The sequence below is a fragment of the Perca fluviatilis genome, chromosome 14, assembly GCF_010015445.1.
Source record: "Perca fluviatilis chromosome 14, GENO_Pfluv_1.0, whole genome shotgun sequence".
In the NCBI taxonomy this organism is placed as follows: Eukaryota; Metazoa; Chordata; class Actinopteri; order Perciformes; family Percidae; genus Perca; species Perca fluviatilis.
This window is the reverse complement of record NC_053125.1, coordinates 5031853-5049076: the sequence shown is the minus strand read 5'-3', so window position 1 is coordinate 5049076 and position 17224 is coordinate 5031853. Positions and strand designations below refer to the sequence as shown.

The following is a 17224-nucleotide window of genomic DNA, read 5'->3' as shown; positions in this document are numbered from 1 at the left end:
CTCTCTCCAGTATTTTGAATTTGAACTGCAGTAACAATTTTAAACGCTAGCTGTCTGTATTCCATATTGGACCTTTAACCCTTGTGTGGTCCTTCGGGTCCCAGTGACCCGAAGGACAACACAAGGATTATGTACTTCCCTTTACTTTGTTGAGAATTGCTCTCTAAACCCTGTTTCTTGTAAAGTAAGTAAGTAAAGTTTATTTCTAGAACACATTTAAACACAGTTTAAGCTGACCAAAATGCTGTACAAACAAGAACTAAGGTGCTGTATTAACCCTTATTTAGAGAGCAATTCCCAACAAAGTAAACGGAAGTACATAATCCTTGTGTTGTCCTTTGGGTCACTGGGACCCGAAGGACAACACAAGGGTTAAGAGCAACTATAAGCTTTGTAGGTCAAATACCTAAGCACTCTACGCAAACCTGGGATACAAACAGTTTTAGGGACATTTTTTTATGCATGTACAGGGGATTTTGGCAAATAAGTGTTCTATGAATTACATTCATATACAACTATTTTACAATAACATTTTTGGAAAATATGTATGCAATTAGGAATATAAAAATGTCAAATCTTGACAAATGTTCAAAGTTTGTTTTTAAGATTTGTTGCATTTTGTAGCTTTATTAGAGAGATGACAGGGGATGAGGGAAGAGAGAGATGGTAAACAACATGTAATAAAGGTCCCCAGCCAGCCCATATAATGACAAAATAGTAGCATGACATAGCATCTGCGACGTCATCCATTAGTTTGTGAACTGCCGTTTTGAAGCTTCAAGTTTGGCGATACAGGTGTCGCCATCTTGGTCTTTTGCAACCAGATGTGACGATTTGTGATGAAAGGGTGGAGCTGGGGAGGATGATGCTGCCAAGCCAGTGTTGTTTATGGTTACAATGGTGCTGCACTATGCTAAACAATAAGGGGTACTGCCGCCATTCATCTGCATGTATGGCAGTAAAGAAAATCAGCAAACTTTCCCTTAAGTTACCAGCTAGCGCTAGCGGTAGCCAGCTAGCTTGGTTGGCATAATGCTGAACAAGAATTTTTTTTTTTATAAATCAAGTGAGAAGTGGGGTTATTTTCTTATAGACTTTTATAGAGTTTTTTGGAGCCAGTAAAGTCGCCTCCTGCTGGCCAGCCATAATCAAGGTATAATGCAATTGACAGTTGGCACTCTTAACCACTGGGCCAGCAGGTGCCAAAATGTTCTTGCAATGCAAGCTGGACTAAATGCCTCAATATGCTTCAAATTAAACTAGTTTGTACAACCTATCATCTGACCCTCTCTAAAAGTGTTAATAACTGCTTGCAATATGCCACACCAGAAGGATGAATTGGGGATAGTAAGCATTTCCTTTCAACACCAGTGTCCTGGGCTTACGTTCCATTGCCAAATTTTTCACCAGTGCTGATTTATTCTTTATTTATGCATGACGACAACTTTTCTGTGCCACGCAGGGATATTGTGCTGAATAGTTGCATGTGAACATAATTTGTAGTGGAGTAGGAGACGATGATTCAACCCTACAAAGCCGTCAAAGTCCAGATTAGCAGTCATGGGTGGCAAACAGTCCTGGTGATTCTGCTGAGTGTATGTGAACAGAGCAGCAGATAGCATATACGGGGCAATCAGTGAAATGTTTCAGGGTGAGAGGGGAATTCACATGTCAGCAGTTACAACGGATAACACCTTCTCTGATTCTAATGGGATACCATGTGTTGGCTGCAATTTCGATGTAGCCTTTCACTAAGGTCTGGATAGTGTGGACTGGCAAGCCACCGTCTCTCCTTGCCTGCTTTCATTCTTGTCATGTATTACCATATGTAGATATTAACATACTGTACAACAAGATGATGAGACAGCATGTTGGAATAATTTCTTATGTGTGAATCATGTGCTATGATATGCTGTTGGTAGACAACCACAAACCTCTTTCACTCTGTGAATCACACTCTGAAGACCTGAAAGGATGTCCCACGCCTTAGGACAATTCAGTGCTTGGGAATCGGCAATATTATGCATCATTGTGAAATGCCCTTCGTACTCCCACTTATGTAGAAGATTGCCAATTGGAATTCCTTTCTGCTATCAAGAATTGCACTGCAGTGAAACACTCAATATGGAGGGTGAGGGTGAACAGTCAGTTAGGTTTTGAATTGTGACACTTACCCAATTATTAGATTTTACCCATTTTCAAATCATTATTTAATACATTTCACAAAATTCTGCAACCACACAGATGAGGGTGTAGGGTTAGAAACAAAAGGGGAAAAACAGCATGGGATACCAGCTTCCTTGCCTTATACACAACCCATTTTTATGAAGGCAGCAAACATTGAAATCTGCCAGATTGGAGAGAACCAAAAGTCAGAGCTTTGCATTTCTTTAAAGTAGTGGTTCTCAAAGTGGGTGAGAACCCCTAGGGGTCCCCAACAAAAAGGGGAATAATTTATCTTCAATATAATTTCATCCATAAGTAACACAATGACAGATTGTATGACTATTTTGCTCATGTGTTTCATTCACTTTTTGTAATAAAACATCTAAAAGTAACAATTGTATCAGATGGGGGTCCGTGATCTAATTTATGTCAGTTTAGGGTTCCTTGATGTAAAAAAAGTTTGAGAACCACTGCTTTAAGGAGTGTATAATAGGACTTGGCTTAATTTTTATTAATTTGTTCGATTCAAATTGATCTTTATTTACATACAGGACATGGTCAAACCATATACCCCAACCCGCTCACTTCGCTCTGCATCAGCCAAACTGCTTGCTGCCCCCCTACTGCGAGGGAGAACTAATCACTCAACCAAATCCCGACTGTTCACTGTCCTGGCTCCTAAATGGTGGACCGAGCTCCCCATCGACATCAGGATGGCTGAAAGCCTACACATCTTCCGCCGAAGGCTAAAAACACATCTCTTCCGACTACACCTCGGATAAAAAATAAATAAAAAAGTAAAAAATTCTTTTGAACCTGCACTTTTATACGTTTCTTTGTAGCTTTGCTTATTTAAAGCTAATGTACTTGCACTTACTACTTGTTGTCTAGAGTTTGGACCTTCTCAGTTGAATGCACTTAATTGTAAGTCGCTTTGGATAAAAGCGTCAGCTAAATGACATGTAATGTAATGTAAATGATACAATATTGATTCATAAAATCCTAAGATCAAGCTCCCAAGATGCTCTGTTTTAAAGCTAGAGTGAAGATATTGGTAGCACATGAAACTAGATGATCTAAGGAATCCACAATGCTGAAGAATCCTCCAATATTAGGCAGAATGGACCTTTTTCACAGCAGACATTTTTGACTTGTCATAGTAGGAAAAGCACAGCTGAAATTGATAACCTTAACGATGGCTCAATTCCATCAAGTGTCCCAGTAAGCTATTTCAGTGAGTCAGCATGCCCAATACCAGGACCTCTCCTAAGTGGAATGCAGCCATCATTAATGGTTTGGAATACACCTGTGCTTTTTCTACTATGACATGTCAACATGTCTGGCGTGAAAAAGGTCGAGTTGACAAGGGAAAACTGCCATGGAAATGGCTGTAAAACAATGAAAGTTTATTGAGTGTCACAGACACTCAAAACTGTTCTTCCAAATATCACAACATGAGCCATTAGGGTTAATGTAACAAACTAGGTCTTTATTTCTATCACCATTGTACCAACTGTTTAAAAAATGACCCCCTCGCTCATGTCGTTGCGCTTTCGTGATTTAACTTATTTATATAGCACATTTCCGCAACAAGGCAATTCCAACCGCTTTACATCAAACATTAAAGAGCAATTAAAAACAATTACGAATATTCTAAAATAGAATAAGACAGGTATGAAATACAAGAATAAAACTTACAGGGCAGTGTAAGAAACTAATATTTACTTTTTTTAAAAGGCAGCATCAAACAGAAACGTCTTCAGCCTGCGCTCTACCCTTTTATTAACACGAGTTTACAGACACGTCTGCTGACTGTGTATCACCTGTGACATAGCCAATAAACGAGAGACTCACCCACCAAACGATTCAGTTTCACACTGTTCCAAGAAACAGGTCGTTCAATACGGAAACCGTAGCAAAATGGTGCACACCATTTTGAGATTGAACGTGCTCCAAGATTTCTGCCATTGTCTGTTGTTTTTGACATTGCCGATTAAAGCTGAGTCTTTTAGTCAATCCTCTTTGTCTGCAAAAACAACTACCCCAGTTTTGTCTTTGTTTAATTTAAGAAAGTTAAACTGATATATTTGCTAAGTCATGTTAAAGTAATTGTTCCTAGCAACTAAAAATGACACTTATAGTAAGTTTACGGGGTTAGGGTTAGGGGTTAGTTTCTCATGAGTCATAATTTTACCTTCTTTCTAAAATTGATGCAGTTTGTTTTTTTATGTGTAGTAGTTCAAATTCCTGGCAATGTTTTTTAAACACCCTCAAGTCAACAACACTAGCGCTAGTCTAGTGAGCATGAGTTCCACTAACCCTACAAAGGTGGTTTGAAAGATACTACGGGGCATAGTTGTTAAACATCATGCACCAGACTGAGTTATAGTTGCACAGCTTGAACCCTCAAGGGTTATTAGTTGTTGAAACGGCTGTTTGTCAAAATGTGCTCTACACAAGCCTGACTAACTTGTTCTAAGAGATCTGCAATTTCACTTTCCCTTTACTCGTGTCAGCTTAAGTTTGCTGTTCAATGAGATTAAGACAAAGGAAGCTATCAGTTGTATCACAACCAAGAAATCTAACAGTCAAAGAGATATCAATCAAGCCCAATCTTCAGATCCACACAGTCCTGGGAGAAGATCTACACTCTAAAACTGTTCCTCTCAATTATTACTCATGGGCTATTTGTTATCAGTATTGCTGCAAAAAGCCTGTATGGGAATATGACTTCCCAAGACTAAAAGATTTTGAGTCTGTGATGTGTGCAATACATACCGACACAGACCTAAATGTCTTCATGGTAATACATTCCTGGTAAATGCAGTGACTCAGATAACTAACGCTGTATAAGGTATGACTCATCTTGTGCTTGGTGTCTTTCAGAGGCAAACTTAATGACAGTTCTTTGTTTTCTTACAGGTTTTCATAATTCAGGTCACAGAAAATGGGAGCACAATGTGTCCTGAAGGGAAGCTTCAGTAGGAACCTTGTGATTTCTCCACACTCTGCAATGACTGTGAGACTCAACAAGACAACATAAGTGCAGGAGCCAAGCAACACAACACAAGTGGACACTCAATGTGATTTTACTCTCCAGGACACCGCATTGCAATCAACAGATTTGAGTGTTTTGTATCTATGCTTACGTTGTGTCCAAGTGGTTGTAGCTTGGTTTTGATCAGAACTCTGCACTTACTACAACCTGGAACAGATGGGCAATAAGATGTTTACTCATGAAAGAAAATGGAATACTACATGATTGCCCACCAAGAATCCTGTGAATCAGGGTGTAAAGTAGATACCTTGAGAAGTCCTGCATACCCCGTATTTCTTGTGTAGCTAAGAGGAAAAGAAGAATATAGGTTGTCTGGACTTTACAATGAAAATTTTCTAGGGTGACAGTGGCAAAGAAGTTCCTTTTTGAAATATGAACAGGATCCTTTTTTTCTGTGAATTGTTATAGAAACCAAAAAGAAAATAGAACGCACAAGTCCTGACACTTACTTTTAGTCAGCTGTTGTTCTGCTAGCTCAAGGAATGTCTCATTATCTCACTATATTAGATAAATGAGTACTAATACAGAACTCGCTATTAGGATTTGAACCCTTCTTGATTTTAACAAAATAACAAAACAATGATAAGTTAGTATTTGAAAAACTACAGCCCCTAAGAAGTCTTTTCAGAGTGTCAGCACAAGTATGACGTGTTTTAGATATCTACGCCATTCAGTACACCCTGTCCACTCTCGTAGCGGCAGCCACTTGAAAAGCTTGGGCTTGTGGGCTGAGGTGTTCTTGAAAGGTTGCTAAAATAGAATTATTGAATGAATAATAAAGTATTACCATCCCTGCCTAGACAAATGTAGTGGGCCGCACAACCTACTGTTGATCAAGGTTATGTTTTAGGCCTGGCTCGTTGGCAATCTGTGGTATTACAAATCCAAGAAGCCCAAAAGCTTGACTTTAGCTCTCTGTAACTTCATTAGCTAGCACCATTATCATTTAAACTTAAAGTTAGCATCAAATACCCACCAAAACTGACCATGGATTTCAATGGGAGCCGGGACTATGGGTCCTACCCAACAGGGCTGCCCTATAACACAAGCACGGACTACGAGTACTACTACCCAGAGCTTTACGCTAGTAGAATCATCCTCCCATCTATCTATGCTCTTGTCTGCTGTATAGGTCTTATTGGCAATGCCATGGTCATCTACGTCATTCTGAAATATGCCAAAATGAAAACAGCCACAAACATTTACATCCTCAATTTGGCAATTGCTGACGAGTTGTTCATGTTAAGTGTTCCTTTTCTGGCCACATCAGCTGCCATCCGCCATTGGCCCTTTGGGTCGCTGATGTGTAGGTTGGTGCTGAGTGTGGATGGTATCAATATGTTTACATCAATCTTCTGCTTGACTGTGCTGAGTGTGGACCGTTACGTAGCAGTGGTCCACCCTATCAAGGCTGCCCGGTACCGCAGGCCCACTGTAGCCAAAGTAGTCAATGTGTGTGTATGGGGGCTGTCACTTTTAGTTATCCTGCCCATCATTATCTTCGCAGACACTGTCCGGGCGCCAGACGGTGCTGTGGACTGTAATTTCTTGTGGCCTGAATCGGCGTGGTCAGAGGCATTTGTGGTCTACACATTTCTGTTGGGGTTTCTGCTGCCGGTTGGAGCCATCTGCTTATGTTACTGTTTAATGGTGGCCAGGATGCGAGCAGTGGGGCTAAAAGCAGGCTGGCTTCAACGACGGCGCTCAGAGAAGAAGATCACCCGCATGGTGCTGCTAGTTGTGGCCGTGTTCGTTCTCTGCTGGATGCCCTTCTATATCATCCAGCTGGTCAGCGTTTTCCACCGGCCCCCAGACCCCATGGTGACTCAGCTTTTTGTCATCCTCAGCTACGCTAACAGCGGTGCCAATCCTATCCTGTACGGCTTTGTGTCTGACAATTTCCGGCGGTCATTCCAGCGCATTGTGTGTTTCCGGTGGCTGGAGTCTGGGCTGGATGCGGAACAGGTAGATTACTGTGCTGTAGCTTTGAAGAGACAAGCAACATGTAACCCTCTGGATTTTCCCAAGGACTGTATGGCTTCTGATATGGTGTTTCGCAATGGGACATATACCTCCCGTACAACCACAATGTAGTGGTAGAGTTTTATTGTCTTAAGGTTTATAATGGGGAGATTGATATCCTTTTCATTCATACATTATAAAAACTTAAACTACATATCATAATTTTTTTGTAACATCCCCTGGAGTACACAGATGTGCCATACAGAAATGGACTTGACAAAGTGTAAACTCCTTAATAAGAATTTTGTGATACGGAACACAAATTTGAGAAAGCCAGAAGAACAACTAATGGATAAGCAGAAAATGTAAAGTTCAGAAGCTGATCTGACTGGCTGACATGTTAAGAGAAAAACTGAAAAAGATGTATTTAACTGTAAGAATCCCACAAATGTTCTGTATGTGGGCAAGGATGTAAAGCACCGATGAATGTAAGCACAAAATGGTTATGCTTATTGACATGTTGATTCTTACTTTAGGTTATAGCCAGCCATAAGTATAAGAGGCTGCTTGGATACCCCGCAAACAAATTACAAATGTGAAATACCATGGTTGTTTGTCAAAATGTAACTGTTTATTTACAGATACACCCCCAAAAAATCATCCAATGACACCCCCAAAATGCCCAAATTCTACAGTTCACAGATGTGTTTTAACAATTTAGATTACCTTCAGATTAATTTGGCAAAAACGCTGTAAAAAAAACTTTTATTCTCAAATGAACACACGGTAAAGTCAGAGCAACAACAGAGTCATGTCATACTCACCACTCTGCTGTCAGTTATGACGACCTGTCACATTCACATAGTTACACCAATACAACCACAGTCTGATCTGCTGGCCACTGAGCAGCTCCACTGGAGCAGCTGAGGTTAAGGGCAAGGGCACCTCAGTGGTGGTGATGAGGGAGGCGCTGCTCTTTCACTTTCCCCACCCAGATTTTATCCTACTGGTCTGGGGATTGAACTGCGCATCTCTAACCTCTAGGCCACAGCTGCCCCAAATATATTATATAAATATTATATTACAAATATATTGTACATATTGTTTTTATTCAGTTATTTCCAATTACTTCTATTTTGCTGTGTTTTTTACAGTCAATGAAACTCAACACGGCTGATTAAAAACTGCAGATGTTTCAAAATAAAAGCCTGTACTATTAATGCCAACATGCCATTCTGATCATACACTTTGTTAACCTTTTTATCACAGTGTCCTCCCTACAATTTAACCTTTTTTTAATATAGGTTTACTTTACAATATTTTACACAATCTTCTCAAGTCCTCTTGGACTGCACTAAACCAATGTTGTTTAAATTTCACCATGTTTAAATATCTCTTTCAAACTTGTAAATGTAATTGATTTTATCTTATCAATCTTATATGTAGATGTTCTGCGGATTTGTTCAACACAAAGTTCAAACCAAAATTGTTGACAAATTGATATTTCTGAGAAAAGACAACACAAGTTTAATTTCATAGTATACTAGTGTGCGAGTTTTACTTTTCAGTAACACAGATTGATTTATTAATGTAAAAAAAACAAAAAAACACTTTGGGTGTAGTACAGTGCGTTGCCTGTGTGGGGCTTGTGTTGGCCCTGGATTTCCCCCAGATAGGAGAAAGGTTAAATTAAATGTGTGTCACTTTCTCCAGGCTTTAAAATGATGTTTGATTTTTTTTTTCTGTGTACATTTATGTATTTGATGTATCTATATGTGTTAATTGTTTGTTGGTGGACCTGTTTGAAGTTTGTCTTTGCAAACTGGGCAAGAGCTGTTCTGCTTCAGTTGAACAACATGACAGAAATGGCTGAAAAAAAGATGTACTGTATATGTTGAGTTCATGTTTCTAAATTTCAAACGCTCACAAAATGATCTTTTCACCCGTGATTTCACTTTGTTGTTTTATGTTTAACAGTGGCTCTCTAAAATGTGAAAAATGTATTTTATAATGAAATGTTAATTTTACTTTTAAATCTGATAACAATTACTACAAAGTGTGTGGGATCAAAAACTCACTGAAGAATTTTTGATCACTTGTACTCACTGTATTACCAATGTTTCTATCCTCAGACCTTCATCAGGTATAATTTATATAGACAAACAGCTCCGGTACCACATATACTTCATTTTCGGTTATGCTAGTGACATTTCAGAGCCATGGTCGGAGCCATGTATTCTAACTTGCACAAACCTCAGTCAGATAAATGACCAATGAGTCACGCTAGGGATATTCAATCTGTCTGCTCACACCGGCTGCAATCAGGAGTGGAGCGCCTGTGCGCTGCAGCCAACATTCCGGCTTCTATATTTCTTCAGCGAGTGAATGTGTGAAGCTAGGTAGGTAATCAAACAGGAACACCAGATACTTGATGATGACGATGGTCCTTTTGTTAACAAGGGGAATGGGATGGCATCCCCCTTAAAACGCCTTCTGTGTTTATTGTGACCATGTCGACAAAGGTCACCTACACTCGTTGACTTTATAATATATATATATAATATAATATATATATATAGCCCCTGAGACACTGTGGATTGTATGTATATGTATTTTCATTTTTTATTTTTTTTTACCAGTAATGTAGTAAAGATCCATATTTTCTTTGATTTTGGCACTTTCTTTCTTCCTTTCCTCTCCTTTGTTCATCACTAGGCTCGTTTAAGATGAGCCAGGCCTGTGCAGAATACATCACAGGTGATCGCCGCCCAATGCATGCCGGTTAGATTGTGTCCGACTTGCTCTGACATCATGCACACATAGGCAACGATAACCTCACGAGATCGAGGCAGCTGCAGTTTTTAGAGCCAGGCTCTGCAGTTGCTCTCCGCCGACTGCGAGACCCATGGCATGATGGGAAATGCCTGGCTCTCAGCTGATCTAACAGCTGATTGGTTCATAAGTGACTCACACGCTATGATGTTTCACATACACTTTTTGTTGTTGTTTAATTGGAGAGGTTAAGATCGATATTTGTCTTATTTGAAGGCTTATTCTGTTAACAGAATACATTAACTAAAGTTAAGATTACAGATCGTCTACAGTCTATTGTATATTAACATCAGCGACAGATTGCCTGCAGATCATTTTAACACGCTACTCTGTCAGAATCTAATCAATCGGAGACTGAGCACGAACTGATATGGGTCTGATAACATTTTAATAAATCCTAATCTGACCTAACAGGATGTGAGTGTTTCTGTGACTTCTTGTACAGACTGAAGGCTGCTTCAAACGGCTATATGCTCTCCGACTCGGCCGCCCCTTTTTGTCAACGTCCCCAGCTGCTGCTGCCTGCTCCCATCCTCTTTACAAGCGAGGCACAGCTCATCTTGAACGAGCCCATTGATTGGTTCTTGCTTCCACCCTTTCTCACTCTTAATTACCTCATTAAGTTCACCTGGTGACCCCATATCAAAAGACTGCACTCCATCTCATTCATTAGCTGTGTTGTAAACCGTTCCCTATCATGGAAATAGATGTTTTCAGTGAGTGTCTGAAATCTCGTTTGGTCGGTCCCTACATAATTGACTATTTAATAAACACTACATAGGGAATAGTGAGTGGGTGAATGAGGGAACGGTTTCCAACACAGCTACTCTCTGTTAACCTAGCATGGGGCGGCAGTTCTGAATCACCAGCCCATGTGTGATTTTGTACTCTTTCATTTGGAACAATTTTAAGTTTTGGAAAATAAATCTTTGTTGAGTGGACTGAAGTTTCCTGGCTTACTTGTGCCTTCTAACTGATGCCTACGATAAACCCTCCTAACTAACAAGAAATATTCAAATTGAGATTCAGAATCTCTTTTACAAAGGAGTCCTGGCAAGGACAGTGACAATAAAAAGTGTCACATAAAAGAATAAACAACAGACTTTAATCACATCAATTACATCAAACAATGACTTATCAATGATCAGTAACAGGACATGTGCATTCAGTGGTCAAGTAGTCCTTATGGTCTTCCATGTTTATATCAGATCAGAGGTTATCAGCAGCAGCTCCCTGGTATCCAAACAAAGTAATGAGCTCTTTTTATTATGAACTTAAAACTGCACTGAGATCTTCTAATTGTTATTTAATATTTGTTAATTATTCTAATTAACAGACATAGTACCTCTACCAATGTTAAAGACTACATAGGTACCTATCATGATAGAAAAGTACAATTTACAAATACAATGTCAAAGGATGAACCAGGAAAAATCAACATGTTAATATTTAAAAGATGATAAGATCCATCTTATCTAAAAGTTGAAGGGGGGCTAAATCAAGACATTAAGAGGGACTTTTCTTATCAGAATACAGCATAGAAAACCTGCTTAGAAATATAGGAAATATTGGATAGGATAGAACAACACAATGTGATTCTGCTAAATAAAACATCACATTCATTATTAATTTCCCTTGTTTTGGAATGGAACTTTTGCTCTATTTATTTGCTCGTCCAGTGAGAGAGACTGATGGGAAATGACACAAAGTTTAAGCTATTTTAAAACCCTAAAATATGTGATGGCTTTTGAGAAGCTATCTGGGCTGGAGTCCATTTGATTTTTTTAAGTTTTAGTCTGGTCAGAGTTCTTCTAGCGGTGGGGGAAAAGCTGTGTTTGAGTCTGTGGCGCTTCCCAGAGGGTAGCAAGTCAAACAGATGTTATCCTGGGTGAGTACAGTCTCTGGTGATGGTTGAGGCTCCGTTGAGGTAGCGAGTGTTAGCAATGTCTTCCAGGGAGTGGAAAGAACAGACGTTGATTTTTTTGTGCTGTATTTATTACCCTCTGCAGAGCCTTTTTGTCTGCTGCTATACAGCCGGCGTACCAGACTATAATGCAGTACACCAGGATACTCTTCTATCATTATAACATTTATAGGGTAACTTTGTTTTTTTTCAACCTAGACCCTATTTTTTATGTTTTTGTTTCTAAGTGACTGATGGGAACAAAAATCTTTGGAAATTGGTCCAGTATTAATCGAGACCGCGATACAAGCTGGATGTAGCATTAAGGGCAATTGCGAACCGAACCTTCAATTTACGTCCACTAAAAGTGCTGTTTTTGCCACTGAAGTGTCGGACAACATAATGGAAAGGATCCCTAGAGAGATTTTTTTTGTTTAAAATATAACAATCGCTACCAATCCCACCAGACTCCATTTAAATAAACCATATTTTTCTCATTGTAAAACACTAAATTCAAAGTTGACAGACACAAAATAAAACTAGCAAAAGCCATCTTAGTTCATCTTTCCATTGTTCCAACAATCACCACTCTGGTTTGGTTGAAATAAACACATAATTCATCCATTTATATGTGGAAAATATGATGAGTCTGGTGAGTTCAGCGATAGCGATTTCGTAGCTGTTTCTGGTTAAACAAAAAGGATCTTACTTTTTAACAAAAAGGTCTGTCTCTGTAGGGATCCTTCCCATAATGTTGTCAGAAACCTAGAAGAATAATCTGAGCTTCTCAGTGGCAGAAACAGTACTTTTAGTGGACGGAAATTGATGATGCGTATTTGCCCTGTAGTGTTACATTGCAGCCCGGTTTGCGGCTGCCGGTTACAGTGTTCTCGCTCAATACTGGAAAAATTTCAAAGATGTATTGGTGTCTAAGTGACTAATGTAAAAACATTAGTCACTTAGACACCAATACATGGGAAAATAGGGTTCAGGTTGAAGACAAATATGACATTTCCTTTAAAGTGCCCATATTATGAAAGAAAATCACTTTGTCTGGGATTTAGGGTGTTATTTTGTTTCTCTGGTGCTTCCACATGCATACAAACTTGGAAAAAAAACATCCATGCTGTTTTGAGTGAGATACAGGTTTCTGAATGTGTCCTGCCTTCAGTCTCCGGGTGAGCTGTTCAAAATCTGCATGGCTTTCTACGTCAGAAGCCGAGACGAGGTGGCTAACCGTAGCTAGCTCGTTCTCAATGGCAAAACACTGCTACAACACGCACAAGTTCACCATAATATACAAAAGAACTACTTACATGTCCCTGTTCTGCAAGTATTCCACGCAAAGTTGGAAGTGTGCCGTCGTTTAGAAGAAGTCTCCCGGCTAATCCTGCCTTGTACTAACTGAAGTTGTAGAAACAAACAGCTAGATGATATGTGATCCTTACCTAGCGCATGTGCGTCTCCCAACAAAGATGGGATAGAAGTGCGATGCCTCACCCTGTAGCTAAAACAGAGACCTGAACACACAGGGTGAAAAGAGTATCTGCAGCAATGTGCAGTACAACAAAAATATGGTGTTTTTTGAAAATTAAACCATGTAAACCTATTCTGGTACAACCTCAAAATACAATTATGAACCTGAAATGAGCATAATATGGCCACTTTAAGCTAAGGTATTGACTTTGGCATAATATTAGTGCATACATAACCTTAATAGTAATGTTGTTAGAATGAGCTTTTTCCAGCTTTGTCTCCTGGCTAAAGTTAAGCCTTTCCTGAACAGGCACAATCTAGAAAATGTGATTCATGCTTTTATTAGTTCAAGATTGGATTACTGTAATTCTCTTTATGTTGGTCTGAATCAAACCTCCATCTCATGTCTTCAATTTGTGCAAAATGCTGCTTCTCGCTTTTTAACAAATACATCTAGACGTGCACATATTACTCCCGTTCTCCACACTCTACACTGGCTCCCTGTGCGTTTTAGAATAGATTTTAAGATTTTATTGTTTGCTTTCAAGGCTTTAAATGGTCTGGCCCCGGAGTATTTGTCTGAAATTTTAACTTTGCGGGAGCACAACCGGTCATTGCGTTCTTCAAATCAGTGAGTTTTAGAAGTGCCAAGGACAAGGTATAAACATTGGGGTGATCAGGCTTTTGCAGTTGCTGACCCGAGACTCTGGAACAAGTTACCACCTGATATTCGCACTACCACAGATATAGCTCTTTTTAGGTCCAAACTCAAAACTTATCTGTTTCGTCTGGCCTTTAATACGTAGCAGTGGTGTGACAATTTCATTCTTTTGTTTCTTTGTAACTTTTTCTGATTTTACTGTTTTATATGTTCATTCTTTCTATTGTATGATATGCGTTTCTGATGCTAAGCAATTTGGATACCTGCTGGTTGTAAAGTGCTATAAATAAATTTTGATTTTGATTAATAACTCCATTATTTACCAATTGGTCACACTCACACTAAAAGTAGTCCTCCTGCTTAAAGTCAGAGCAGGAAGCTTCATTCAGCACTCGCTGCAGCAGCCTGTTTTCAACACAGTGGCAAAGAGAGGGAGGAGCGGCTTCCGCTCTAATGCCCGTGCACAGGTATTTGCTGATGCATTCGGAGTTCAAAATGGTTTAACTTTGTCAACCTGCCGCCGCGGCTCGCTGCGGGAACCATGGCAACCACAGAAAACCACAGCAAGAGAACCATACGGGAGCTGATTTTACTGTATCTGAGTTCTCTGGATGGATCACCTCCTCACCAGCAGAGAAGAGACATCAATGAATATTTGGCATCTGGGAGGCTTCCAGTAAAGAGCCTGAAGTTCTTACTCCAGGCACGTTTGCAGTGTTCCAGGTTCTGACAGGCTGACAAATCAAATTCATGATTTTATATGAAATTCCAGCAGCAGGCTGGAGGCTGGTATCTCAGGAGACACACACATATGCACACACACTGTATTATCCAGTCCAGTTTTCTGTAGTTGACATGAATCAATCAAGAGGCACGTTGCAGCTTGAAATATTTTCCGAGAGCTTACATCACTACTAGGCTTCAGTCCATTATGATAATGGCCCATGTGTTACACTGCAGTCAAGCCTCTAATGTACGGTACAAAGTAACAAAGCAGCTTTTAGAGATTTAGAAATGAAGCACATATTTTGAACCCCGTGTTGTGTTTCCAAAGAGACACCTAATACATCAGACATTTCACAAAGCCCCTTCAGGCTCGTGTCTTGGTTTTACATGTTTTATGTTAAAATGTTTTATGCCACTTAATTTTCTAAATGGCGTGCTAAAAAGGTGCCACACAGAGAGGTGGGACCATGGTAATCCCGGTCTAATGCCTTCACTTTAATCAATTAAGCCCTCAGGTCCCTGCTATTCCTCCAACTATTTGCTTTATCAATGTTCTGGTGTCAAAATTGTTTTTCTTGAAAAAAAATTTAATGGATCTTTAGAGACCCCAGGTCTATTCCCCCTAACATAATAGCATGGTGCACACTAGGAAACAGTAATGTAATGAGTAATGCAACATAGCAGAATAGCTCTGCAGTAAGAACAGAACCTGTACCACAGGTTCATATTTTTGAGTATGCTATAACATGACGTGAAGGTCTTTGGCAATGTGAACCTGCTGTGGCAAAAGCGGATTGATTGATTGATTGATTGATTGATTGATTAATTGATTATAAAACCATAACAGCAGTCAATAATAAACATACAATTGTGGATGTTCAAAGCTCTCTCTTTCCGGATGTTGGAGGTCAGCAGGGAAGCATATTTGCCTTTCCTACGATGGCGAAGACCCACCCTACTCTGCCATAGAGTAGATAGGAACAGTCCAGGGATATATTGATAAAATGAAGCTACCTTATATAATGAAGCTACCTACGATTATGGTTAGAAGTCCAAACAGAAGTAACCGAGTCCACTGGTTACAGGAATGAGGCAGAGACAAGGGTGCAGGCAGGCAGACAGGTACCAATTCAAAGTGTATCGGACAGGTACTTCAGAGAGTTGCACAATAACACAAACTGTCCTGCCTGCTTAATTGTCTCCTCAATTGAGTCATCAAGGTCTCCCGAACCTTCTTCACGTACATGAAATGAGATGTGCTCCTCCTGAGTTTTTCCTTAACAGGTAGCTTTTGGGTGTGAAAGGCTCCGTAAGTATTTAGTGAGGTGGGTGAGGGGCGAAGTTGTGATGTTTCAACACCACTCTGAAAATGTTTTACTTTTTAATGTTTTTAATTCTTATTTTCCCATACTTACCCTTACTAATTTTTGATATGTGTAAGATGTAGCCTATAACCCAGTACAATATAAACATTAAATATAAATGCCTACATTGAGAGATATCAATGAGTTTGAAAAAATAACGCTTTTGGATTTGTCTATGAAAGCTGTGCAAAATGTAGCTCGACATTGTGTTGGCACAATTTTGAAATGTGCAATTGAAAATCTTTTAGAAGCAAAGCTTTCTGTAATCCATACAACAAACTCTCCCCGGCACTCCGCAGTCCAACTCTCACACTTGCGTTCCATACTGCTGTCTTACGGCAAAAAGTCAACTTCAGAATCAGAACAAGACCCTCTTTCAATCTTTCAATGTGAGCCTGTCACTGGCCAAAAGAAGCACTTTCAGTGGACATGTCTCTATTGCTCCATAGGATTGCATTGCAGCTAGGATTACAGCGTTCTCGCCCAATACTGGACCAATACAAAAAAAAATAATCACATTCCAAAGACGGAAATTCCCCTTTAAAGCCTGAAACATATTCTACATAAACACAAATGACAACACATGGCACACTCCAGGTTTTACACCACACATTAAATGGCGATTAAGCCACACAGAGAAACACGTGGCACGCGTAAAATCAACTTTGTGTAACCTGAAGAGGTAGTTACCAACCCTATCACAAGAGAAAGACATTAATATTGGATGATTATGCATGATCCATGTCTATAATGCAACAAGAAGAATGCATAGCCAAGATTCATTTTCAAGATTGTAATGTTACCTGACCCAGCCATGCACAATGTATTGTTGAATTTATGTTACCGTTGACTTTGTGTAAAACATAAGGCCAGTGTGCATACAACATCTTGTCCTTAATTTTTTTTTTTTGGCAAAAATCCTTGATTATGCGGAACGTTTTCTTAAAAAATGTGATGGAATATTTATGCAATTTTATGCGATGCAATTGTGGGAACTTGCAAAAACTGCGGTTTGATGAAAAAGAGAAAAAAAAGTGATTCCCCAACAACCTGCTTTTCGATGATGTTCATGTCAC

General features: G+C 39.5%; 1 protein-coding gene across 2 annotated transcripts in view; it reads left to right on the top strand.

The window, feature by feature from the left end:
* The window catches only part of sstr1b (somatostatin receptor 1b), a 46274-nt gene extending 35315 nt beyond the window's left edge, over positions 1 to 10959 (top strand). For both annotated transcript variants that reach the window (XM_039823408.1, XM_039823407.1), the window contains exon 2: positions 5089 to 10959. In XM_039823408.1, the coding sequence (XP_039679342.1) occupies positions 6212 to 7318 (1107 nt within the window). In that variant the 5' untranslated portion in view covers positions 5089 to 6211 and the 3' untranslated portion in view covers positions 7319 to 10959. The remainder of the gene's footprint in view (positions 1 to 5088) is intronic.
* The last annotated feature ends 6265 nt before the right edge of the window (positions 10960 to 17224 follow it).